The 26,956-nt window shown below is 35.6% G+C and overlaps 1 protein-coding gene across 1 annotated transcript in view; it reads left to right on the top strand.

The window, feature by feature from the left end:
- GPATCH2 (G-patch domain containing 2) overlaps window positions 1-26,956 on the top strand; it is a 123,941-nt gene that overhangs the window by 75,027 nt on the left and 21,958 nt on the right. The window contains exons 6-8 of the mRNA XM_033055022.1: window positions 13,301-13,365; window positions 15,978-16,017; window positions 19,702-19,772. Coding sequence (XP_032910913.1) covers window positions 13,301-13,365; window positions 15,978-16,017; window positions 19,702-19,772 — 176 coding nt within the window. The remainder of the gene's footprint in view (window positions 1-13,300; window positions 13,366-15,977; window positions 16,018-19,701; window positions 19,773-26,956) is intronic.

Here is a 26,956-nt window from a genome sequence, read left to right on the forward strand (position 1 = left end):
ATTGAAATTAGTGTTTCCCTGAATTTTTCTTCTTGGCAGCCTATACAATTTAATGCTGTTGGGCATATGATACATACAACAGAGTTTTCTGCCAATATATACAATTTATTGAATGCTGCCATCAAATGTAATTTCATAAGGGATTCAGCCAAAGTTGTGGATGTGCCTGGTTTTTTTTTCCCATTAATTGGGCTGCATATAAATTCTTCTTAATTTTGAAGTTCTAACTCTTCTTATTGTTAGTTTCCAGTTAACTTTGTGGAATTCAGTATTTATGCTATTGGTGTCCAGTTAGTAAGTGAATAGATGAGCTTTATCTTGACCAGCAATTTTGAATTTTTTTTTTTTTTTGAGAAATCTGAGCATCGTATCAATAGTTTGGAGTATACCATGTTTTCTTTTGTTAAGCCTGTCTGCAAACTAAACCAGGCTTAATAACATGCCAAGTTAACTCAATTCAGCCTCTATTCTGCTGTTTAAACTTTTAGGTGTTTGGTAGGAAATGTAATAGGCTATCAACACAGTATTGCTTCAGTAGCTAAATTAAAGGTACTGATGCTGAAAGCTGCATTTAGTAAGCCAACATCACAGGTATGCTTTGGCAGTAAATGAAATGAAAACCTAATAACTCACTTCAAAAATTTTGTACCACAATCAACTTGAATGGGCAAGCAGTGGGTTCAGCAAGGCTTTGTGTTGGTGCTATTTACTCAGCTGTCTTGGGGATGGTCAAGAACATGAATCTGATTATATTGACCCGGTGTCTTTGACCCTTGAACAAAGAGATTCAAAAAACTCCTCAAGCACCATTTATAAAAAGATAGTTATTGTTACCTTTCAATAGTGTCTTAGTTTTTATCTTACTGAAGATTTCTGTGAAAGTGTTCTTTTCCAAATACTGTCATTTTTTGAAGCGATATTTGCACAAGAATTTCATTCTGACTGATTTTCCTATTCATTCCCTCCCAAACTAAAATCAAATACATATTCCAGCATCCCATAGGAGAATGCCTTTTTTTTTTTTTTTTTAATTAATACTGATAGTAAAAATACTTCCCTTGACTGAAAGTGGAGTTTGCATCATGGAGATCATCACATTATACAATGAATACTCTGTGAAAACCTCTGGACTTGTATAAATTTTAAGCAGTGGGGCTGTCACTCATAAATAGCTGCTGAACACATTGTACTTCCATTTCCCTCTTGGATGTTGTTTTGGTGAGTCATGTCGTACTGTTATATGAGTTGTAAGTTTTAAGGACAATTTGTCTCTATTAGGAACTAAGTTAGGTCTATGTGTTTCTGTAATAACATGCCTATAAAAACATAAAATGTTGGGGTTTGTTGCAAAATCTTCTCTGCATCAAAGACTTTCTCTTTGGTTTCACTGGTTTTTTTTCCATCCTTAAGTAATAGAGAAAATAATCTAATTCCTCAAGAGCAGCTTAGGTTTTCCTTGAAGTTTTGCTAGGAGTTGCTGATAACCAAAAGCCAGAATATGATGTCTGCCCTGAGGTGGGTAGGAAGTCAGTCCTCTCCAAGACCTGGCAAAATGTGTTCTACAGCTTTGTGTCTGAAAAATAATGCTGTTCTCTGTGTCCTGCAACACATGAAACGCTTGCAACAGAGAGAAAAATGTTCTTTACTTGATCCTCTACATGATCAGGACCAAACAAACCAGACATTCCTTTTGTTCTTGTTTCTACAGTGATGCTTTGTAAGTTAAAGGTGTGGTTTTGGCAGGAAAACATTTCCTGGACATGGTTTTATCAGGAATATCAGAAGCCTAAGGCAACTAATGTGTTGCAGAGTCACCAAAACCTATTTTCATGGATCTGGCCAGAAAAGTAAAATTAATGCTACCAGAGTCGTTGAAGAGAGAGACTTGTCTTCCCCCACATAATTTCCAGGAACAGAAGAATGTGTAAATGAGAACAGTGCCCTTTCTGTCCTGCAGTAGAGGCAGCTACTGCCCTCACTCACACAGACACACATCTAGGGAGTACTTAAACTTTGTGTTCTGTACATTGTTTTAAATTTTCTAAGAGCAAAAGTTTTTTACATACTGCACACAACTTTCTGACAGAAACACTGTAAAACTCTATTAACTTGACAGCAGAAAACCATCAATGCTGCTTCAAAAAGGAAAAGGGGATAGCAAAAGGAAGCAGCATTCTGCTCCTGGAACTCAGGCTTCCCTTCCTTTGTGAATTAATGTTTTGGGACAATTATCACTATAATGCATCACAGGCTTAAATTACTGTAAGGAACTATGGGCTCTCTTAAAATCGTACTGTGATGTTTTCCATCATATGGGACTTGATAGCGTACAAAGAACTTCAGAGCACTCTTATTGATAAAGAGGGATTTGAGAGTAAGATAATACAATTTAGTCTTCAAATCAAAGTTGATGATGGCTTTGCACAATCCATTCATGAGCTTAGCAATCTGTAGGATACATCTTTGGCTCTGAATTTTGTTAGAAATTAAGAAATTCAGTGCAACTTAATTCAAGTGTTGATATCCCAGTGTGACATTGTTATTAAACCTAAAAAGCTTGAGAGTTTATTTTAAAATGTATGAGTGGGATTCCCACTTTTGGTTTTTTTCCTATTATAACCTCCTTGTTTCCATTTCTGCTATAGTAGAAGTTATGAATTATTTATATTTTAAGACAAGGTGATGGAAAAGCTAGAGAATGTCTTGCTAAGAAGAATTATATTTATTGTAACATGTTTTAAAATACATTTTATTTCTATGTCATTTTGCTTGGGGAGAAAATTTGAAAATATATCTTAAACCTGAATTTAGCTTGACCTTAAAAATGCCCAATGGAAAGTTGATTTCTGAGCTTCTACATCCTTCTCCTGTTCATCTGTACTGGTGTTTACAATCTGAAATGATGGTTATAGTTGTATATTAGAAGTTCAGATGGCAGAAAAAAGTGGTAAGTACAGAAGGATTTCAAAAATCTGTTAGTAGTGTAAGCTTGTAGTCTGAAACATTTATGTATGGATCACTTCAAAATAACAAGAAATGTCATCCACATACATACTGTCAACAGTGAAGCTGTCCAAGTTTTTTACTCGGGCTCCCCTACAACCTTTTTCCTGTTTTACCACTGATGTGAACCCTTCTGGTGAGAATTTCACTTGAAATTAAGAAAAATTGTTTTGTGGGCACTAATTATTTAAATGTCATTTAACCTAAAGGGCAAAAGGTCATACTTTTATTTTAGCAGTTCAAATTCAAATTTCACAACATCTGCTATTGATCAAACTGTATGGATTTTGAGAAGTGTTTTATTCCAAATCTTAGCAAAGTGTAACCTTTTCATCCACAATGCTCTGATAACTGACCTGTTTTATTCACATGGGAAATTTTTAGGTACACTGCTATCAGCATTCTCGTGTGCTTAGTCTTCTTATCACCTCCTTCTCCTGATAATAGCTCAGGTACTGCCTGGTTTTTGTTGTCGAGGCTGTAATACAACTCGTTGGGTGCCCCTTGGAAAAAACAGATGATGTTAAGTTTTTCATGCAAATGAAACTTTTAACAGTTCAAGACTTTAAACCCGTCCAGGACTGTAGGTGTTACAATAGGAAATCATTTGGTGGCTGAGGGGATCTCACTGTTCTGTTTGCTACAAGTCCTTTTTCTGGAAGACTGGGCTTCAGTGCAAAACAGGCAGTGGGGCGTTCTGTTTAATTGCAGTGGTTGGCCATTTGATTTTCATTTCATTCATAAACTAAAAATCTTTTGTCTTTTTGTAAATAAAAAGGCATTACTTGCAGGCTGCATTCTCATCAGTATTTTTCATCTGTTTTCTGATGATAGAATCTAACAGTAATGTGTCTATGTCTAAATATGTTCATGACTATATAGATTAATGGAACTCATGTCAGCGTGTTTAAAGTGAGTTTTAATGTATAAGTAAAATGGAAAGACTTTAAAGCAAATTATGTGGCTCAGAGCTCCATTTATATGGTGTATGTTTCAAGCTAATAATCAGGGCTTACTGTGGGTCAGCATGTCATATCCCAGTGGTGTCTAGTGAGATGGAGGGTTATCTTCTATGTCAGCTAGATAACCCTGTGAACAATTTGGAGAAGTGGAGATAATGGGACTGAATTCTGAAATGAGGTGGAACTCTGAGATGGGGCAGAATTCAGAACAGGAGCTGAAAATATCAGGAAATACAGGGCTGCATGTGAGCAATGTGCGGCTGCTCGTGAAGGCAGTCACCTTTTGGCATCAGTAGTCACTTGTGTTTGACAATAATCTTTCTTGATAAGCTGCAATTAAAATGTGAGAGAACAGCAAATCAGGTACATATTCCTAGAAAAAAGAAAAATGAAGTTTAAAAAACCACTTCCTTGCTACTGGCCCTATGTTTATTTATCTAATTTTTTAAAAAAATTTGATGCAGATATTGCACAATAATCGAAAAAGTGTTTTTGCCATGTTTTGGACAGTTTTTCTCCAAGCTGTGTTGTCCACAATTATCATGGTTTAAAAAAAACATTATCGTTTATTCTCCTTTTTTTCTTCACAAAATACAATTTATATGTACTTGAAGGAAATTTTAGGTCATCTTTGTGGCAATAGACACACTTTCATCCTTCAGGGTTTGAATTTTTTTTATTACTCTACTTTCCTCATTTTGATTTTATATATAAGGAAAAGGCCAAATCTGTTTCACAGTTATGAATAGAATTGTTATGTGGGCTCTGATTTCATACATCTCAGATAATGCAGCAAGCCTTCTATTTGTGCATCGAGATCAAACTATTGATACTGCAATTTAAGTAATATGTAACTTACCTGAACAGATTATACATTACTTTAATTAAAGGTTTGTGTCCACCTGTAGAGCTAACACACTACATCCTGATAAATTCCACTGTCATTTTGGAAACTGGACTACTGCATGTATCTGAGCACTGGTATTAAAGGCATTTTTCCTGCTGTCAGTTGTTTCACTCACCTTGTGTTTTGCTGTTTGTTTTTAGCCACAACCTAAGTGAATAATGTGACATATTCTTTCTGTTGCATTTCTTCCCCCACTGGATAACCTCAGCTGTAATTCTGAGCAGAAGCTTGGTGACTCCTGTAGCCTTTGGTCAGCCAGTAGAGGCCACTCACAGCTTGCGACTGAAGCTGGGCGGCGATGTGGAACTGGGGTTTTCGTTGTGTGCTTGGGGTTTGAGTCCACACCGAGCCAGCTCAGGCTGCCATGGACTGGCCTTGTACAGCTGGTACCTGCAAAGCACTTTGCTAGGAGGAATTCTGCTCAGATACACAAATGCATTTAATATTGATGTTCTTCTGTTTCCTAATAAGTCCCATGGCAGCAGGAATAAAAATCACCTTCTGTACTTCAAGAAGACTCAAAGCAAATGCTTTGATGACATCCTTTGTTGCTGGTACAATCTTTACTGTCATTATATTATATTACTTTAACCAAGTAAGAAATACTGTTACAGATGGCTTTTGGGGAAAAAGAAAGGAGGGTCTTGTTTGAATGTTTTTTCCTGTTTTTCCCAAATGGAACCAGCATCTCTCAGATCAAGGCTAGTAGTCTAATCACTGCCCTGCTACTTCCTCCTCCATATATTACTCTGTGGGCAGCTTACTTTATTGATGATAATTTTACAAAGTAAAGCATTATTTCAGCATTTGAGATTATTCTTAACTAATAAGAGTACAGTCCCAACACTACTGAAATCAAAATCCCGTTGATTTACTGAAGATTTCACCTAAGAATATTTTATATCCGAACAGATAGCTAGAGTATCATCATGAAGATTGTGTGTGTATAGATGTATTTAATATATATATATATTTATATATATGCAGCATATTATTGCAGCATTTAATTAGTAGCTCCATTTCCCAAATAAGGTAAATCTAGTTTAATTAAAATTAAATTTGTTAAATACTTAGCTATTTCAGAGCACTGATGTAACAAACTTTTGGACCATTGTTTTGTTTCACAACTGCCCTGAATATTTCCCCTTTCCTGATATAAAATATTGAAGTAGTGGTGCTGTCTGGTGGGTTTTCGCAGTCAGGAGAATCTTACATTTGCCTTTTTACAAGGAGTTGATTTAATTTAAATATGAAAATGAATTTCTGGTTATATTTTCTTCTTGAGACTGTTAAGTCAGTCCATTTTTTGCAGTGTTGTGAGCTGTTATTGTAGGCATAGTGCCACACAGTACTATTTCATATTAAAGATTAGGAATCTCAGAAGTAACTCTTCTACTGACTTGCTTGCAGATGAGACTTATGATTCTCAGTTTACCTGATGCTTTCCCCACAGACCAGTTTTTTTGTTACATTATATATATTAGAAGTATTTATTCTAATTGCTCCTCCTGTGTTACTGTATTACACAACTAAGGACAGCAGGAGTGCATTAATACGTACTAATATAGTGTATCATTAAACTTACTCTGCCTATTCTATAGTATGTAAAAATTGGTTCCTTTGACAAAGATTTAGGACAAAACATGGTGTTTTCTGTTAATGTTACAATTTAAAACAAACAGAAAATGCTACACCCAGTCTATTTTCAAAAAAGTACTCTTTAAACTTTTATTTATTTAAATTCAAATTCAGATTTTGTCTTTAAAGTAGCAGAAAAAAGCTGTGAAATAGCAAAAGTTTACAAAGAAATTCCCTTCTTTGTTTTTATATGTGGGATTTAAATTTTCTGGTTTTCTCTGAAGTAGCTAGGTTCAATTGGAGAATTTTCTTCTTTTGGTTTCTGATATTCTCATGGTATTCCTTTTCCATCTGTTAATCATTCAGTTGAAAGCTGAGATAGAGGCAGTTTGATCAGTTGTGTGAAAAGAAATGTAGAGAAAACTCTTAACAATGTGTGAAATCACTGGAGAGATTGGGGAGCTGGGACATATTCTGCCACACCGAGAAACTTACTGATTCTTATTTTCTCTTTTTTTTTTTTTTTTTTTTTTTAAATGCCTGAAGAGAAAATAGTGAAACATGTTCAGGGAGATGCCTGTTTGCTTTAGGATTAAAATCCATGTCTTTTGACCTATTTTTTTAAATGGTTTTTTTCTTTCCCTTTGTATTTTGCAAGCAGAATTGTGATGATCCGTTGATTTTTTACAACTCTGCATTAGTAAGAGGTTAATTTTAAAGAAATATGGCTAGAGTAGCAAAAAAGTGATATGCAACTATTCTGCCAGTGAGCCATGTCTTCATGGAGACTTTGTAGAGTTTGACTGATCATCACTTAAAGGAAATCCGTACATTAAAGAGATGCTTCTCTGGAAGGGTCAGTTTGGGCCCCTCAGCAAGAGTGTGCTTTCAGAGGGAATAACAATGCAATGGTCTTGTCAAGCAAGGATTATGGCAATGCTCCAGTAATGTATACTGTAAAAGCTATTTTTGTTTTCATAGTTTTCTATATTTCTTCAAGTCAAATGTGCATCTATATTTTTTTTAAATATGTATTTTAAATCCGGAACTTTGTTTTGTGCATGTGCTTTCCAAGGTTCCTAGTAGAGCAGGGGTATAAAATGAGTAATACTAAATACGTGCTGAAAATAATAAGGTAATGCTTTTAATTGGTGCAATAAAATGTGGAGAATAGATTTTTCTTTATTTCTTCCTTTGATATAGTTTGATATAATTTCCTACAAATTGATAATTACAGATCTGTGAATTATGAATTTGACATTGTCATGCTGTAATTTCCTGCAAAATCCTGTTCTCTGGCATTTGATTTTAGTTGCATTACATTTTGAAAAGCAACAACTTTGCAGAAAATCTTGCCTGAGAAAATTGCGTTTACTATGGAACTTTTTAAACTGTAGTTGATCATAGCAGTTAATTTATAGAGCAGAAAAAGGAACCTATTCTTTCATTTAGGAAAGCAGCTAGCTTATTTGTGTATTTAGTGTCCAGGAAAATTTTACTGAAATTTTACTGGTTTTGCCTGCTATGACTGTGACATATTGTGATAACTAAGCTAAGCTTTCAAGTCAAATACTTGCGTAATTATTTCTGTGGCTTTTTAAACACATCATAGACTCATTTAGATTAGAAAGGACCTGTAAGAAAGATCAAGTCCAGCCATATACCCAGCACTGCCAAGTCCACCAAATCATAGCAAGAAAATAACATCCTGTAAAAAATGAACTCAGTAGTATCTTTGCATTGCACATGCTTTGGAGTGCTTGGCATAAAATCTAAGTCAAAATGCAAAAATATCACTTTCAGTGTTTAAAAAGTACTTAATGTGTAAGAAACTTTTTCAGTAATGGAAATATATCTGAGGAACAATTATGAATAGGACATACAGTAATTTCACAATTGTAAGCTGCACCTGATTATAAGCCGCACTTCTGGGTGTTGGCAACTGTCTTGGGTTACAACACAGAGTGTGACAAAAGGTATCTATTCTATCACCATCTGTTGAGGGTGGGAGCAGTGATCCTTATCTCAACAGCAGATATTCTGCTAATGGCCATCCATTGAAACCAGGCAGGGCATTGTTCTTTATCTTTTCACAACCCATCCTTCCTCCAGCCAGTCATTTTCTGCTAATGGCCATTGAGTCCCACTTAGTGACTGATAAAATTACTGCATCCCATTGGAAGTTGCTGCAGCCAGGGGGAAGAGCCCAACATTTCTTGCCAAGATAAAAACAGAGGTTTTGGGACACTAAGGGAGCCCCTTTCTCCACTGGACTCCAGAGGAAAACCGGATTTCTCCACATCACCACTGGACCTCCGGAGGGAAACTGCACCTTGTACAGGAGCACTGCTCCAACTGAATCACATCTGTCACTGCAGGAGGATGCAGCCACCATGGAATGGGACTGTTACCAACACCCTGCCTGACGGGGTGACAGGTTGTACTCTGACTTTGTCAGGGTTTGGAGTTTGTTTCTTTGTAGTACTGTATTTCTACTTTAATTTCCCTGGTAAAGAACTGTTATTCCTAATTCCCATATCTTTGCCTGAGGGCCCCTTGATTTCAAAATTATAATAATTTGGAGGGAAGGGGTTTACATTCTCCGTTTCAAAGAGAAACTCCTGCCTTTCTCAGCAGACACCTGTCCTCCAAACTAAAACAGCAACTTTTGTTCTTTGTCCATATATAAGCCGCACCTGATTATAAGCCGCACTTTCTGGTCAGACCAAAATTTTAGTCAAAATGATGTGGCTTATAATCGTGAAATTACTGTAATTTTTTTTTTCCCTCAAATAAATACTGTATCCTACAATAAACGTAAATTATGAACAGAGTATTTGCTCACTTGATTGTGTGATAACATGAAAAAGAAATATGGATGAGTATGCATATTAAGATTGTTTATATTATTTAAAACATTAAGAAAACACTGAGTCTTGAACACATCCATACTTGAGAGCTTTTTATCATAGATGTCTTAAAAATAATCCATTATTTTTCATGGACTGTTCAGTAACTGAACATTAAAATACACTTCAAATGAGAAGTAAGCAGAACTGTTAAGTAACAGTGTATTGTGTTGTGGGTTTTTCTTGGCACATGATAGTAGCTTTTCTTTACAGCACAGGCAAGTTAAAATAGCACTATGGTATTTAATTAGAAGATACATAAATAGATCCACTAAATTGATTCTTTTTTTATTTCTCCAATCTTGGACACCCCTTAGCCTGTTCACATAACAAGTGGTGGTGTTCAAGCATGCTGTGGCTTAGCTGTGGATGTTCCGTGTGCCTCAGTGGTGTGAGCCACTCCAAAGGGGTGATGGGCTCAGAGTATCCAGCACTGCTGCAGTCTCCCCTCCAGTGCTGGGTGCACTTCTGGGCTCCATAGTTGAAGGATGTGAAGGTCCTTGAATGTGTCCAGAGCAGAGAACAAGGCTGTTGGCAGCACTGGAAGGCACGTCCTGTGAGCTGTGGCTGAGGGCTCCAGGCTGCTCTGGTTTGGAGGAATGGAAACTGAGGGGTGATCTCTTACAGCGTCCTGAGGAGGGGAAATAGTGATGGCCTATTCTCTTTTCCCTGGGACCCAAGGATACAACATGTGGGAATGGTGCAAAGCTGCACCGTGGGATGTTCAGACTGGACATCAGGAAGCATTTCTTTACCAAGGGTGTGTTCAAACACTAAAGCAGGACTCTGAGAGATGTGGCTGATGCCCCAAACCAGTCGATGTTTTTGGACAATGCCCTTAACAATGCACTATAAATTGGTCAGCCTTGAGTTGCTCAGGCAGTTGGTCAAGATGATCACAGTAGGTTCCTTCCAGCTGACTTTATGCTGGAATATATGCTCTGTTCTATATTATTGGCATTTTAAAATGACAGTTGAGGTGCTCAATATTATTTTTGCATAATTAAATCCTCTGACTTTGTTGTCCCCTTTCTATTTAATCCCACCATCTTATGTCACTTCTGAAGTTTGTCACGTGTAGTATCTTGCAGGGGATATCAGGTTGGATATTAGGAAAAAATTCTTTACTGAGAGTGGTTCAGAATTAGAACAGGCTGCCCAGAAAAATAGTGGAATTGCCATCCCAGGAGGTGTTCAAAGAATGGGCAAATGCGTCACTTTTTGATATGGCATAGTGGGCATGGTGGTACTCATTTGAAGGTTGGACTTGATGATCCTGGGGGTCTTTCCCAACTGTAATTTTGGGCAGTAGTATATGGTGGTGTGTATTCGGAGGCAAAACTCCTTAGTGTTGAATACTTTTCTATTTTTCTGTGTCCATTAGTTAAGGTCCCATTTTCTCAGGCAGTGTCATCTTTGCACATCGGGAGTGCTTTGAGTTAGAGTACCTGTGTCTCAGAGGTTCTACGAACAGGATACAGCCAGTGATGAAAGGACTTGTAGCCAGAAGAGACCAAAAGTTCCAAAAATTACCCTAAACTTTATTAATATTGGAGATTTTTGTAACAGGGAGGTAGCAGATGAAGGTGGGCAGTGAGGTTTGGTTTATCTTTTTACACCCTAAGTAAGTTTTACAAACAGGAGTTAATTTGCATTAACCTATTGGGAATCTTACAGTAATCAGCAGTGAGTTATTTATGCAGAGGTCTGTAAGTGTGTACCTTGTGAGTTTACTTTTATAAACATTCTGTGGCTGTGTGGTAGCTGAAGCCATCTGGGGTGTGCAGGAGAAGCCTGAACACTGTACTTTGTGATCAGCTGTAACTGTATTCCAAGCAAGTTCATATTCTCATATAAATTGGTGGAAAAACCTACTTCTGTGGTTTTCTATATTATTTTAAAACTGGCAATTTATCAAGTGAATTTTCTTGAAATTTCCATGCTTATTAAATTTCAGATTAGGTATTTTGAGTAAGCTGGAAACTTAAACTTGTTTCCATAAGTATGGCTGCAGGTAAACAACCAATTTTAGTCCAGAAAATAGCTTTTGCTTCTGTCAACATGTTGTTTATTTTCTCCCTGAGATAAAAAGTTCGGTTTTCTGATATTTGTACCAAGATAAAGTCTGTAAACAAGATTAATATAGTGTGGAAAAGGTTGTCAGCAGCCCTGGCAAAGGAAATAAGTTGCCTGTACACAGAACATACTGTAAACTGAATAAAAGTGTCAGGTCCACCATGAGATAATGTGATCATGAACCTCTAACAAAGCATGACATAGGCACAGTCCGCTTTTCTTATAGCCACAGTGTAGAAAATGGATTACTGTATTCCAGGGATACCCACTGGAATAGCATGAAAACCTCATTTTGAGATTAGTGCAGGATATAACTCTCAAGAGCTGAGCTGCATGCTTACCTGTGGTTTTAAAGTAACAGTTTAGTTATTAATCTTAAAATTTGGAAATCGCATGTTAAAATACTGGTTTATATTTCCAGGTCTGTCTATGTGAATGGCCATTTCTCAGTTTTATATTAGATGAATTATGACATAGAAACAGTAGCATTTGGTCAGTGTTTTATTATCATCCTGTGGCTGTGTAAGGCCTTGATCAGTCTAGTAAAACAGTAAATTCCAAATGGGAATAAAGCAGTAGGTGCAGTTCTCCCATGTGGCTGCTGTGATTTCTTCTACTATGATTTGTATGTTTGCATAGATTTTTCAGAGGTAAGATATTTCCAATTCTTTTTAATGCCCATCAGCCAGAAAAATGACAGCACTTTATTGTTTCTCAGTTCAGCCCAGAGTGACATCATTCTTCAGGTCAAAGAGGCAGATTTTGGTCAAATACTTGAACAATGTGTAGCTCTCAAATTATTCAGTGAGCATTCTTTGAAAGTCTTCCAGAATTGCAGCTCTGACAGCCCTGCCTTTTCTCCATTACAACACCAGATTAATAGGGAGGTTTTACTTCAAGGGTTGAGCTCATTGTTTTTCTAATAATGAGTAGGCTGCTTTTACCCATCAATCTCCAGCTTATGTACTTTTGGCAAGCCTGAGCCATATAAATGTATTACCATTGAGTTTTTGTGGTCTTCTGTCAAAACTGGAAGAACATCTGACTTCATTCCTACCTCTGGTTATCTCCTGACTATAAAATGATCTCCAAGGAATGGAATATTTGTTCCTTCATTCTTTCCATCAGGAATAGTTTGCTTACTGCTTTAGTTCCTTGAGCATATGTATCATGAGTTTTCTCTTATTCTTATGCTTTTACCTATCTTCATACACGCATAAATTAAACATTTTGCAAAACTGAATGCAAAGCTGTCTGAATGCATTCTTGAGCAGTATCACAATGTCATCATCTGTAAAAGTGTGCATATGCTTTCATGCATTCTGAAAATCATTCTTTAGTTGGGGATATCATGTGTTTTAGGTTTCAGTCTATATAAAGCACTAGACAAGGACCAGAGTACAGTTTGGTAAAAATTATTATACCTTTGCTTGCTGTCCCATGTCAACTTGAATTTCAAAAGCTTTGTGTTGGGAGGATTTTCTTTTAATAGATGTGTTGCTGTATGAGCCATAAATAAGGACAGTATATTGTCTATGACGTTAAAAATATCTAACTTTCCTTTTTTGGAGGTAAAGTACTTCATGGACTTGAAAAGTAAATTAGATCCTTGAAATCTGTAAATGTCTTTATGTCTGACATTCAATCAGAATTGCATATAGAGGATTTTCCTATCTCAGATAGCACTTTCTGCACTCAGACTTAACTTTAAAATAGCAGATATTGGTAATTTCATTTACTGTATCTAGTATACTGTCTCTATTTTGTATTTAGTGTTTGTGATGTATTTTCTAAATAAACAATCATTTTGTGCATATGTTGCCCCCTTATTCAAAGGCTTCTTTTTTCTTTCGTGTTTCCCTTAGATAACTCCAGGACCAGGTGGTAGCAGGAAAACAGTTCACTTGTCCCAGGATTCTCTTCACCATGAGTGAGTATCAGTGAGGGGAGAAAAATAACTTTTTTGTTATTGTTTGCTTTACAATGGTACCTCTGCCCCAAAAATTTTACAACTGCACAAACACATGATGAGAGCCTCAGCTGAGTTACATGTTAGTCTTTATTTAATAAGAGTGCTTACAATCCTTTTTATTTCATTTTTTCTTTCTTGAGGCAACATGAAATTCAGTGCTTTGTAAATGTGTTTTTATTAACTTCCTAAGTATCCTTTTCCGTATTTTCCAAAATACAAACTTGTTTAAGGCTGGATAGCAAAAATGGGACGTATGGAAATATATAAACATCACATCTTCGAGTCTTTCATGTGATGTATCATGTGAGGAAGATGTTTATCATGATTTCCACAAAAAGATATTGAATTCATTGTTAAAACACTTGTAAATAGGGAGTGTAACTCACTTTGTTTAGTTACTCTAGTGTGTCATTACTGTAAACTCATTCTCTTCAGCTTACAACACTTAACAGCATTATTTATTGGCTGCATCTTTTAAATAGTTAAAAGATTACATTTTCCTTTATTTTTCAAATCAAAACTCTAAAACCCAGACATACATGATGAGGAAATAGTATATTTGGAGATACTTCTATGTTTTCTAACTGCTTCTTGATACATCATCCAGAGTTTAAAAACAAAACTTGCCAAAGCAGAGATACTACAGACATCAGCTGCTCAGTACCAATTGTTTAACACCACTAATCCACCTCTTTTCATCTCATAACTTGATAATGTGAATTCAAGAGGTTTGGATTTCATAAGTTATTTCTACCATTAAGTAATTGAACTGTTACTTTATGGGCTTTACTTTTGCTTATTTAAAAAAAAAAACAAGCAAACAAATAATACTGTGATTAAGGAAATAGATAAAAAGATAAAAATCAGTGTGATGTGTCACTTTCCCATTACAAAAGGTCATACTCTTTTTTGCAGCATTTTTAATATCTAAATATGAGATGCATTCAAATTACTTTGATGTACCTTTTTACTAGAAATATGCTTTACTGATCATTTAGTCTGTAATCAACTGATTTGCCACAATCCACATGAGTTATGTGGAGGATACCCTAGTTTGCTGCTCCTACTTGAACATTTGCTGTTCACACTGTTCAGAGACAAGATACTCATCTATGTAGAATTTAAATCTAACCCATTGTATTTCTGATTTTCATCAGCCCCTGGATGTTTGTGAGCTTATTTTTGAATCACTTGCAAATGTGATGTTTTTACTCTTCACCTGCTACCAGCATCAAAGTTGTGTGTACATAAAATCTCCCAGTTTTCACCGGATTTTGAACTGTTGAATGCAGTCAATGAGAGTTTCATGTCCAAAATACGTAGATGTCTGTCTTGTCTCAAGGCATATTTTTTACTTTATTGCTGTCATTCCTTTTTAATTTCCAATTAATTTTCCTTAATCACCTTAAAAGTAGAAAAAGCAGTGTGGATGTTTTGGTGACAGCCAGTCCTTTATGCAAGAATGAGAGGGTTGACTGCTCATTACCTAACTCAGAAAAACTGAGTGAAAAAAAACCACAAAACTTTCAGATTTGTGACTTGAAAATAAAAGGGATTTAAGCCAAACGATTCCATAGAATCTGAATCTTTTCAGTACTCTAATTAAAGTAAAAATTTAAGTGTCATTATATGGCTGCTTGGAGGAGAAAATGGGACTAAATTATATAGAATGGAACTGTTTCAGAAAAAGCATGGCTAGGTTAAGCTGTAATCTTTGTTAAAATTCTAGAGGAACGTGCAAGCATAATAGCAGATAGTGGGATGCTCTTTTTTCTGCAGTATTGCGATGGATGGAATTATTTTATCCTTTGACCAAAACCTATTGCTTGCTTACACAAATAATATGTAGATACTACATGTAACTTGAGACCACTCCTGTTGTAGGGGTTTTTTTTCTTTCTTCTTTTCCTTTTGCAAGTGTGCAGATTTGTATGATGCTTGCTACAGCTCCATTCAGAAGGTAATTCAGTTCTTTGTGACCAGTGTGTATGTGAGCCAGTATTATAATGCCTTTACTGATGTTGAAGGAAGAGGCACATTGTCACATTGTGACATCCCTGTGTATCCAAATTTCCATTTCTGTGAAATCAGGCTGCTGATAGCCACAATTTTGCAGTTGTAAGGAGCTACAAAGCTGCTGGGTTTTCAGACTTTTCACTTCAGGTTCCAACTCAGACCTCAGCTTGGGAAATGCTACTTTAAAGTCTTTTCAGCTATAATCATTAATAAGTACCACTTCAGTACTAAATATGGAATTACTCTAATTTATGGCATGTGCATTGTAGTATATTAAAATACTATCATTTACGTATTATTTTAGCTTGTTTGACAAAATATAATTACCTATAAAGCCAGCAGCTACTCAGAAGTGAAATCTGTGATGCATTCTCTCAGAACTGTTACAAACTTGGAGAGTTCAATAAAAATACCCCATTAAAATAAACCATTGCCAAGGGCTGTGTTTTCCTGGCAGGCAATAAAATACCCAAAAGCACGCACAGACTGGTCATATGACAGCATGTGCTTTGTTAGTTCCATTGTTCAACCCCTCTTTTCTTTTTCTCCCACAGTCACTGGTTTAGCCCTGGGGCTAGGAAGGAACATAGCCAGGTAAGAGCTGCTTTGATCAAGAACAATTTACTTGAGATGTATAAAGAACTTTAACTACCTCTTCTCCACAGGTAGTGGGCTAATATTTCAAGAAACTGTAAACAAAGCAGATATAATTTCATATCTTCTTGTAAGTAAATATATTAACAGCAGTGCATTTCCAAAATTTTCGTAAAACTGTTTAATTAGTCACTTAATTTTGCTTAAGTATTCTTGAGGTTTTAACGTTCAAATGAAAATTTTGAATTTTTTTTTAATAATTTTGTCAATTGTGATATCTCCAAATGTTACCTTTCTAAAAATGCTGGAAAGCAAAACATTTCACTCCCAAAATCAAGAAATACAGAACCAGTTACACATATGGGGAGGATTCTACAGGAAGATCTGCAATTCCATTTTTCTGCATGTCACTGGTTACAGTGACTACAGTAGGAAAAAAGGAGCTGTTCAGTCTTCATCATGGTGCAGATATTGGTGAAAATACCTTACTAGTTTGTCTGCTGAGCCCTTGCAGTGCAGTCCCTGGGAGATCCAAGCCTAGACATGTAGTTGCAGGAATGTGAAGCCATATTTACAGTAATTTCACGATTATAAGCCGCACCATTTTGACTAAAATTTTGGTCCGAACCCAAAGTGCGGCTTATAATCAGGTGCGGCTTATATATGGACAAAGAACAAAAAGTTGCTGTTTTAGTTTGGAGGACAGGTGTCTGCTAAGAAAGGCAGGAACTTCTCTTTGAAATGGAGAATGTAAACCCCCTCCCTCCAAATTATTAGAATTTTGAAATCAAGGGGCTTTCAGGCAAAGATATGGGAATTAGGAATAACAGTTCTTTTCTAGGGAAATTAAAATAGAAATACAGGACTACAAAGAAACAAACTCCAAACCTGACAAAGTCAGAGCACAACCTGACACCTTGTCAGGCAGGGTGTTGGTAGCAGTCCCATTAAATGGTGGCTGCATCCTCCTGCAGTGACAGATGTGATTCAGTTGGAGCAGTGCTCCTGTACAAGGTACAGTTTCTCTCTAAAGGTCCAGTGGTGATGTGGAGAAATCCGGTTTTCCTCTGGAGTCCAGTGGAGAAAGGGACTCCCTTAGTGTCACAAAACCTCTGTTTTTATTTTGGTAAGAAATGTTGGGCTCTTCCCCCTGGCTGGAGCAACTTCCAATGGGATGCAGTAATTTTATCAGTCACACAGTGGGACTCAATGGGCCATTAGCAGAAAATGACTCACTGGAGGAAGGATGGGGTGTGAAAAGATAAAGAACAATGCCCCACCTGGTTTCAATGGATGGCCCATTAGCAGAATATCTGCCATTGAGATAAGGATCACTGTCCCCACCCTCAACAGATGGTGATAGAACAGATACCTTTTATCACACTCTGTATTGTAACATGAGGCTTATAATCGGGTGTGGCTTATGTATGGACAAAGAATGAAAAGTTGCTGAAACCTGGAAGTGCAACTTATACTCAGTGCAGCTTATAATCGTGAAATTACTGTAATATTTGATTAGTGGCATGGCACTTACTCCTTTACCTTGTCTTCAGACATGGAGGAATACCTGTCTTTATGGATGGTGGGATGGTCTAAAGAGAACTTACTGTCCAAGACTATAAAATTTGAAAATAAATCTGGTCTCGTTTCATAAATGTATAGTTGACTTCAACTATTCAGTAAAAGTAGCTGAATATATCATCAATTCAATATTGAAATTTAACACAAACATTCCATTTCTTTAAGCTGGAAAAATTTGATATAACAGTTGATTTCCTTAAGTCTGTACCAGTTTGCTGGTACTTTTGCAAATGTAAATAGATTTGAAACTTCAAAAGGAAATAAAATCTGAAGACTCTTTGGAAGGTTCATTTTAGAATGATCCATCCGGAGTACTTGTAGTTCCAGTAAGTTGTAGTTTAAATGTTTCCTGTTCCCTCCCCTTTTTTTTTAAAACTCCAGAGCAGGCAATACTGATTACCCAAAACTGCCAGAGGAGGTAAAACAGTGTTTTAGCTGTAAATTGTGAGATTCCAGAATGTTACAATAAACTGACTGACACTTAACCTCTAAGTAGACAACTTTATATAATTCATACTTAATGATCATTAATTTGAAATAAATTTCCTAGTGGAAGAAAAAATAGATTACTTAAGTTTGAGTAATTTTTGGAAGTTTTTTTAAAATATTGATCATGTAACAGGGTTAATTGAAGTTGAACTGTTTACTTCCTTAAACGATTCTAAGCCAAAAAATTAGGAAATTTCCACAATGAGATATACCTTTATGCCAGCACAGTTTTTCAGCCTAGAAGATAAGAAATGCCTGTTTAGCTGGTATAGAATGAATTAATCAATTTTTCTCAGATAATAGTAAAGTTAATTTTGTATTTTGTGTGAGTTTTTTTTATCTTTCCTATGAGCTATGTTTCCAGAGCTTATCACAAGTTAATTGAATTTATAACTTAGAGATTATTAAGGAATTGTGAAGTAAAACTAATGCCATGAATTTTAGATGTTACTGGTGCATTATGGATTTGAGCTTTCTTTTAAGACAGAAGAAGAAAAGAAATCAGTGTGATGGTGTAATGTAATTTTGACAACCAATGAAATTCTCACTAAATTAGTTTATCTAATAAGTTATTTTACTGCATCTGAGAACTAGATAGTGGAAATGACAAGAAGTATTACTTGTACAAGACAGAAGCTGTAGAGAGTTGGAGGAAAATTGTTCAGTTTTTCAGACTGGTGGCATTTTTTGGAGTCTATGCTCATTTACAACATTAAGATGTGGTTGGCCGAGTCTTAAAGTTGGTTGTTTCCTAATTTCCATGGGATTTTTAAGTGTCTTTGCTGTGAATGTTAGGTCCATCTACCTCTACTTTCATTCAAACAGTCTTTCATTCTATTTTTTCTTCAATATAGGAGAAATTTCAAGCAACATTTGTGGGAGGTTTATACTGTCCAGTTTTATTTTCTTGAATATAGCATTCTGATGGTTGTTTTTTACTTACTGTACCTTGACTCATCTGACAAACATCATAATGCTGGAAATAGACTTTTGAGTGTTGGAGATAATCTGAATGAAAAGTCTTACTTGTCTAAAAATAAAAATAAAAGACAACTTGTTTAAGAAGCTGAGTCACCATTTCAGTTAAACAAATCCTTCACTACTCCTACTTCCTCACTATTACTGGAAGCTTTAATACTGTGTTTTTGTTGATTCTGCAGCTTGCAAATTAGTAAAGGTCCTGAGGCTTAGAAGGGTTTATAACTCTTTCATAACTGCATAGACACAAGTGCTAACCTGAGTAGTCTTTTGTAAATTGTGTCCTCCAACTCTTCTAATTATACAACTTCAAAAACTTAAATTGAAATTGTGAAAGTTATAAAATTTTATACTAAAATTAATTGTGAAATTGTGAATTGCATAACTTTCTATTACGTTTTGAAAATGCTTTAATTCTTACATTTTCAATTATTTAAGCATTTTAAATTAGAGTTTATATATATATTTACATATTAACTACTATTGTAAAATTCTATTAATGTTCAAAAGTCATGGGTGAAAGCTATTGACAGATTACTCAAGAAGGGAAATAACTGCATTGTCCAGATAGAAATTCTAAAAAGCAAATAAAGGCATTGTTTGTGAGGCTCTTCTGACACTTTTTTGTTTTAACAGCTTCAGCTCTTGCGAGACAACCGCTCAGACAGGGGACACAAGAAGAACAGCTCTGTTAAAACAGCCAGCAGGTAAGTTAGTGAGGTATTGGCCTTCAGTACAACTTACGAATTCGTTGATTTTTCAAATCTTTATGTAAAAATTGCACTATTCTTTTGGGATTTTTTTCAAAGGTCTTCTGGGGTTTTTTGTGACTTGCTTTCAAGAGTTTTTTTGCATGGCATCATCTTTGCCCTATGTGTGAGTGTTAGACCTTTTTTGGTGACTATGCAACTGCACTTACCAAACAATCTCTTTAGAACATCAGAATTAAATGGATGCCAAAGTAAGGTTTGTGCTTCTGGCATGTAAGTTAAGTGCTGGAAACATATAAAATTGTATTAGCATATCTGAAATCAAGAAGATAACTCAAATACTGTAACACTTAGCATGTTCTTATATTTTGACAATAAACATTTCATTGTGAAGACTTAATAAAAACTAATCTAATTCTATTCTCCAACTTCTTTCCTTCCCCTCAGAAGACAAAAAATTCAAGACTGAACCTACTGATCTAGGAGTCTATTTCTAGAGGGGTTTTTTTATGTGCAAGTCACCTGCTGAATCTATTCTACCAAATAATTGTTTTAATTCTAGCTTTTTTTCAAAAGAGAAATACAGAAATGTTTCTCTTGCTATGCACAACACTTTACACAATTTTTATGTTGTCCTGTAAAGATGGCAATGTGCTATCAAATTACTTTCTTCAAAAGGTTGTAGTAAATTTATATCAGCATGTAATTCTCTGGTATCACTTGAGACAGTTTTGTCAGGCAGCTGACTTTTAGTACATATGTGGTGACCCAGACCAAAGTTTTTTCATATTCTTAGGTAATTACCTTGCTGATTATATGTAAAAGGAGACCAATATTTTTTTTATATGCATATTAAACAACAATGTATTTCGTTGTATATTAGTTCTGGTTACATGCTTTCAAACATAGGTTACAGAAATGTCAGTCATTCATCTATAGAAGTTTTGATTGTCTTTGTCTTTTTATATAAAATTCTGAAAATATCTGCATATATTTTCTGGCAAGTTTGCTTATTAAATTATATTTTCACTCTGAATTTTAGAATAAGTTAACTTTAGATAGAATTTTCACCATAAGTGCACTCTTACTGTCAGACTGCTCACACCAAACTGGAAGTTTAAAGTGGGTATAAAGTGAGCAGTAAGGAACAGATTATATTCAGAGTCATTTTAGGATCTTTTTTTATGCTGTAGCAATGTAAAACAGAATTTGAGGAATTCAGAATCATAAGTTGTGTATTTGTTGTCCTGACCACTGAAGCTCTTGGGAGCTGATTTTTATCTGCACGAGCAGTTAGAATAGAGATGGCATTGAAAACCTGAAGTGATCTTTGACCTCTCTTCATATCCAGTCAGCAGTACCTTTAAACTCTTATCCCAATAAACATGTGGCAGGTTTGTGTAGAAGTAATAGATGGCAAATCCAAGACTAAAGATTGGCATTTTGTATCTGTATTGTTCAAGTAGAACTTACATAAATTAATATTATAATGTATTACAATGTACATAAAGCTACAGTCCAGATTCATCCAGATGAGTCAGGTTATTTCAAAATAATTATTTGTGCTCTTTCAGAAAATCACTGTTCTCTCTGTCTACCATGGAAACTTGAAGTGACTTAAAAAAAATTTCCAACTACAACAAAAATCATATTTTTAATAGGCCTTCTGCTGTTTTAGAATCTCAATGCATGCAGTCTTGTTTACAAGATATATAATAAAAATACATGGACACTTCAAGCTAATTCAGCTGAGTAATCCCCTTAAAAAGATGCATACAAAAGGTAATGGCTGTGACCTTATTTTACACTTTGTTGCTAAATGCTGTGAGAGAACAGCAGCAGTAAATAAATTTTGGACATTCTATGAAGTTATTGTGCTTATCCAGAATACAGTCGGATCCTGGTTTTTTGCAAGATTGAATTTCTCTGGGTCTTTTTTTGTATAGTTTTCAGGTCTGTATTTTTTGTTTGTTTGCCATTGTAAAAGAGCTTGTCACTGTTTTTCATATGTGCATTGAGATGTATACACACACACATTTTTCTGTGCTTGCCTTGACTTTTCTTACCCCTTTTGGATGACTGAACACAGTTCTTGTCTCAGCATGTAGACAGTATGTAAATACCCTTATTGCATTAGATCAGTGACTTGTGGAATAATTTACTCTGTAAATTCATCAGAAAGATGTGGAGATCTAAGCATGGCAGTGGTCTGCAGCTGTCTCGTTGTGGTGGAATCATACTGTCTGGGATGAGCTTTACTGGGTTTAATGTCTTAGGTTTCTTCTGTCAAAATTAATGATAATTATTTAATCCTGTACAAACTAACATGAACTTTTGCTAGTGGCATGATAATGAGATTGTAGAGAACTGTTGATATGGCTACTGATGGACCAGATGTTAAGGAGTGGGACAGTCCTGCACCACAAAACTTAGAACCAGGATAGATTATATTGCACTGATGCAGTTCAATATGTCTGTCTATTTTTGCTACCTATATAGGTAAGATTTAAGCTGCAAATACATATTTTTCCCATTCTTTAATTAAATTAACAGTTCTAAAAAATACTCTTTTTAAAAGCTACTTGTCGTTCTCCTGTAGAGCCTTGAAAAAGTTCTCTATTTACACTATCTCTCTGCATTAGGATGGGAACAGTCTCCTCCCCGAATCAGCTACTCTGCTTCAAGGGGATAGCTAATTCTTCCAGCTGCTTGTTTTCACCCCTATTCTTTTGCCAATAAAGAAGGGTTTTTTACTGAATTTTTAATATGCTTTGGGCAAAACCAGCCTGGTTAGCTCAACTCACCTATTTAAATTAAATTGGCTGGTTTTGTACAAACCATATTAAGGCATGCTCACATGATTTCTTCCTCCAGCAGAGCTGTGGAGATGATAATCTCCAGCAGATGTGTGATAACAAATAGCTTGGGATAGTAATGTCTTCATCTGGCGCAGTTGTTAGCAGACCAAATGTCTGTCTGTAGCCCGAGGCAGTGGGCAAACAATTGCACATGATTGAGTTACGGGGAGTTAACAAGTTACTGCTTGGCAGCTGAGCTGCCAGAGCTGATCGTGGGCTTTTGCCTGCTTTCCTCACGAGGTAAAATACCTTTTCTTAAGTCCCTTCCTTAAAATTTTACCAAAAAAAAGGTTGACCTAAAGGAGATTCCCCGTGGCTAAGATTCCTTTGATCAGCAATGGGCGCAGTGTTGCAGGATATTTTGCTGAACTGCTGTAACGAGATTGTGGACATGGGATTGCATGGTTAACTATTGGGAGGGACCTCCATCACACAACTATCTCCCTGTGTTTAAATACACAATGTACTTATCCTCACAATACCCTTAAGAAGAGGGGAAGTACCTTTGTCCTCATTTGACAAAATAACCAGAATACTTAACCAACTTAATATTTTGCCTTCAGTCATGTAGTCGATGCCATAACTAAGTAATTTATGCTGTAATGTGGAAGCAAGAGAATTGCAGGTTGGGAAAACCATGGACTCTGAATAAGTTATTCTCATGCAATTATTCCCTTTAGATAGAGGTCTTGTGTCGTTTTTTTTTTTTTGTAGTGTGCTCCTGTTAAGTGAGTTATTTCATCTACATATGTATTTTTTTCTTACTGTATTGTCACCATAATTTAATACATGCCTGAATGGAGAAACTGAAAGGAAAATAACACCTAAATTTTTACCACTTAATAATTTTTTGGGGGTTGAATCTTCATAATTCTGTATTGGTTTTCCATGTGCCAATGTTCCCCCAGAGACATCTAACAGAGGAAAAAAAATCTACTTTTAGTTCCAATGCAGTTCAGTCCTGGCTTGAAAGAAGGCTAAGCCATAGTCATGAAAGTGGATTCAAGGTGGATTAAAATTTTACATGTTAAGTTTCAGCTGCCTAACTGAGGCTGTGTTAGGAATTTAATCAATGTGTGCCAGTCCTCCAGTGATCACCTGAGCTGACCAGAAGTCTTTGAAGTCTTCTCCTGCCGTGGTGAACAACACGGTCTAAAATTCTCTGTGTTTTTTGGAGCTCTCGCTTTCCCTCCTTTCCCTAACTGTTCTCAGTCCAGTTTAAAGTTGTGCCTTGTGCTGATACAAGATGACTCTCACATGTTTTCTCTTCTTTATAACTGTTCTCTGTGAATTAGTATTTAAAGAAAGTTTGTAAGAGAAAAAATTACACCAAACCGGAGGAGAGCTTTTCAAAAGTGTGTCATTGTTTTGGTTAAAGTTGCAACTTTGTGCCTTTCCCAGTTGTAAAGGATAAACCCTATTTGTGCATTGTACAGAACATGGTACTTTTTCACACAGATGTGACAAATAACATTACAGCTGCTCTTTATTTGATCTTCTAAAGAGACAAAGATGTGCAAGGATTCTGCCTGCTCCCTCCTTCCCATCGTGTCATCTGTTGTTTGGGAAAGAGTCCTAATTTGCAACAGATACAAAACTATTTGTCGAGGTGCAGGTTTGCCAAAAATAAATGAAACCATTAATTACTACATTTTTTGAGCAGCTGTTAATGGATTGGGATAAGAAAACTGTACATTAGACTACTGGTTAATTACAAGAACTGTAATTGTTTAATGTGGCTTTTGCGGAATGAAATTACAATACCAGCGGAGGTAAATTCAGCCAGTTTTTGGAAATTATACACGAACACGTGCACGAACTTACACTGCAGAAAAGCAAAGGAATGCATAGCTGTTTTATTAGGTAATTTACTTCTGCCATCACATGAACACATTCTCAACAAAAATACTTTAAGATAAAGTCATATTTAAACATGCTTTTTAATTCAAGTGTAAAATTATTAAAGGTAGTAAGTTAATGTCTTGTAACCCCAGAGCTAATAATGCAGGAGATTCAGATACAACATTAAAATCCAAATGTGTTTACATCATTAGAAATTAACAACTAAGCAGTTTTATCTCCTCTTTGGAGTGCCATGAAGCAGTAACTGTGCTGTTATGATTGCTGCTTAATAATATTTGCAGTTCCAGATTAAATTATGTGAATGTTTGAGGACACATTGCTTCCCTCCCTTGCTGTCACCCTCAGGGACAACATTATTCCATCAGTTTGGTATTTTTCTTCTCTGGAAAGGATAAAAGATGTTGCTGTTTTGGGAGAGGGCAATTCCTGATTGAGGTTTCTCTACCGTGGCCTTATTTTTAAGGTGCTGAAAAGATCCTCACTTAGGAGAGGAGTACAGGACCATGATAGTTTAATTGTTTAAAAATTTGGCCAGTGTGTGATGCTTTAATTTTATGGAAATCTTCAAGCCTCTGTAGTGGTTCATGGATAGATATAAAGTATCTATTGAATAAATGCTGATTAGTCCCTTAATGTCTTGAAGGTATCACCTTTTAACTCTCACAATGAAAACTTTTTTACAAATAGCAGAAATTTTGAACTGTGCTTTGTTTGGCAAATACATTTTTTGGTGTGAGCTGAGCAGATTTTTTTCTGTCTAATGTAAAACTACAAACTGAATTTTGTTGTTCTTGCTCTAGAATCTGATATACTTTATAAGTAGTACTGAAATTTTGTCATTTAAAATTGAATTCCAGGTACACGAGAGTATGTTAACTAACAAGAAGTTATGTTTTCCTGTTGTGTTTTCCTTGTTTTAAAAACATGCAAAATACAAAAAGAAAAATCAGATAACCTCTAGAAATTATGTACTTCTGGATACTCTGGTGTGCTATCTGGATTGAATTTTTCACCTGAATGAACTGAATTTCTCACTTTCAAGTAACTGAATTTTAGTACATGGCATGCTTGTTTCTCATGTTCACCTGCATTAGATGCTGTGTCTTGTTCTCTTTTTGCACAAGTTTATGCTCCACAGATCAAACTCTGTTTGTCTCATCTTACCTGTTAAAATACTGATTACATAAGGATAAAGTTAATTTGTGCTTCAGAGGTCCTTCCTGCTGTGTAGGGCCTGAGGATCCCCACAGGGGCTTGCACTGTCATTCCACAAACTGTTTAACCTGTGGTGAAGCAGCTCTGCAGTGAAGGAGGTTGTTTTGATGGTTTTCCACCACTCATTTGTCCTGTCATCTCCCCCACCATGAGAAATTTGGTTTTGTGTCTCTGCATTTCTCCACGAAGGCACATGAGAACTGGATGTTTTAAGGATGAAGATGAATAGTCAGGCATGAAGGAAGGGTGGATTTCCTTCTTTCTAGTTTCATTGCATGCTAAACTGTGCAATTTTTACATCAAGTTCCTACTAATCTCAAAAGGATCCCTGAATATCATATGTGTAAATCAGTATCCCCTGGTACATATTAACTAAAATTCTGAGGCATAAGCACACTGACTTCTATTTAGACTTTGATTTTGTATAGTGAGAGTTTAGAAGAAAATTTGTATTGTTTGCTTCAAATTACATAAGACTTTCATGTTTTGTCTTCCATTTTTAAACTAGTGTATTACCTACTTGGATTTTTAGCATTGTTTCTTATTCCTTACCTATTTTAAAAGATTTTAACACAACACTAATGCTTGCAATAATTTAACATAACTCTATATGACTGTAATACAGAACTTTAAAATGTTGTTTTTAAAATCTTTTCAAAAAAATACATTTCTGTACTGAACTTATTTAGTGAATATCATTCTTGGTAAACAAATATGTATACAGAAATATCTGGAAAAATAGTGTAGCTGAGTACATTATCAAGTTAAAGTACCTGTTCAGATCTATGTTTGCTGCTCAAGTCATAAAGATATTTTCTAAATCACTTCAGAGCTGGATTGAGGCCCATATCTCTCAAATAGCAACAGTGTTGTTGCAAGATGAAGAAGAAACCAAAGAATATTTGCTTTAGAATTTGTGAAACATATTGGTCTGTAACAGGATGACTTTCTATTGCTGCAACCTATTTTCAAACTACATTTCACCATTGCACAAATATGAGAATTATTGTTATCATGTATTTCTTCACACAAAACAATAATGGAACTTGCCATCAAAAATATTTGGAAATATTCTAAATTAATATGAAATTTATATTCTGAGTTAGTATAATACTAATTTCCTGTATTGAAAATGTGAAATCATGTCATTTGTTGAAGAGAACTGGAAGTTTTTGCTATCTAATTCTTGACAGAAGTATATTTTTTGGGTTTATCCCCTCAGTGTTCCTCGGTGACTTGTTTGTA

The sequence above is a fragment of the Catharus ustulatus genome, chromosome 3, assembly GCF_009819885.2.
Source record: "Catharus ustulatus isolate bCatUst1 chromosome 3, bCatUst1.pri.v2, whole genome shotgun sequence".
NCBI lineage: Eukaryota > Metazoa > Chordata > Aves > Passeriformes > Turdidae > Catharus > Catharus ustulatus.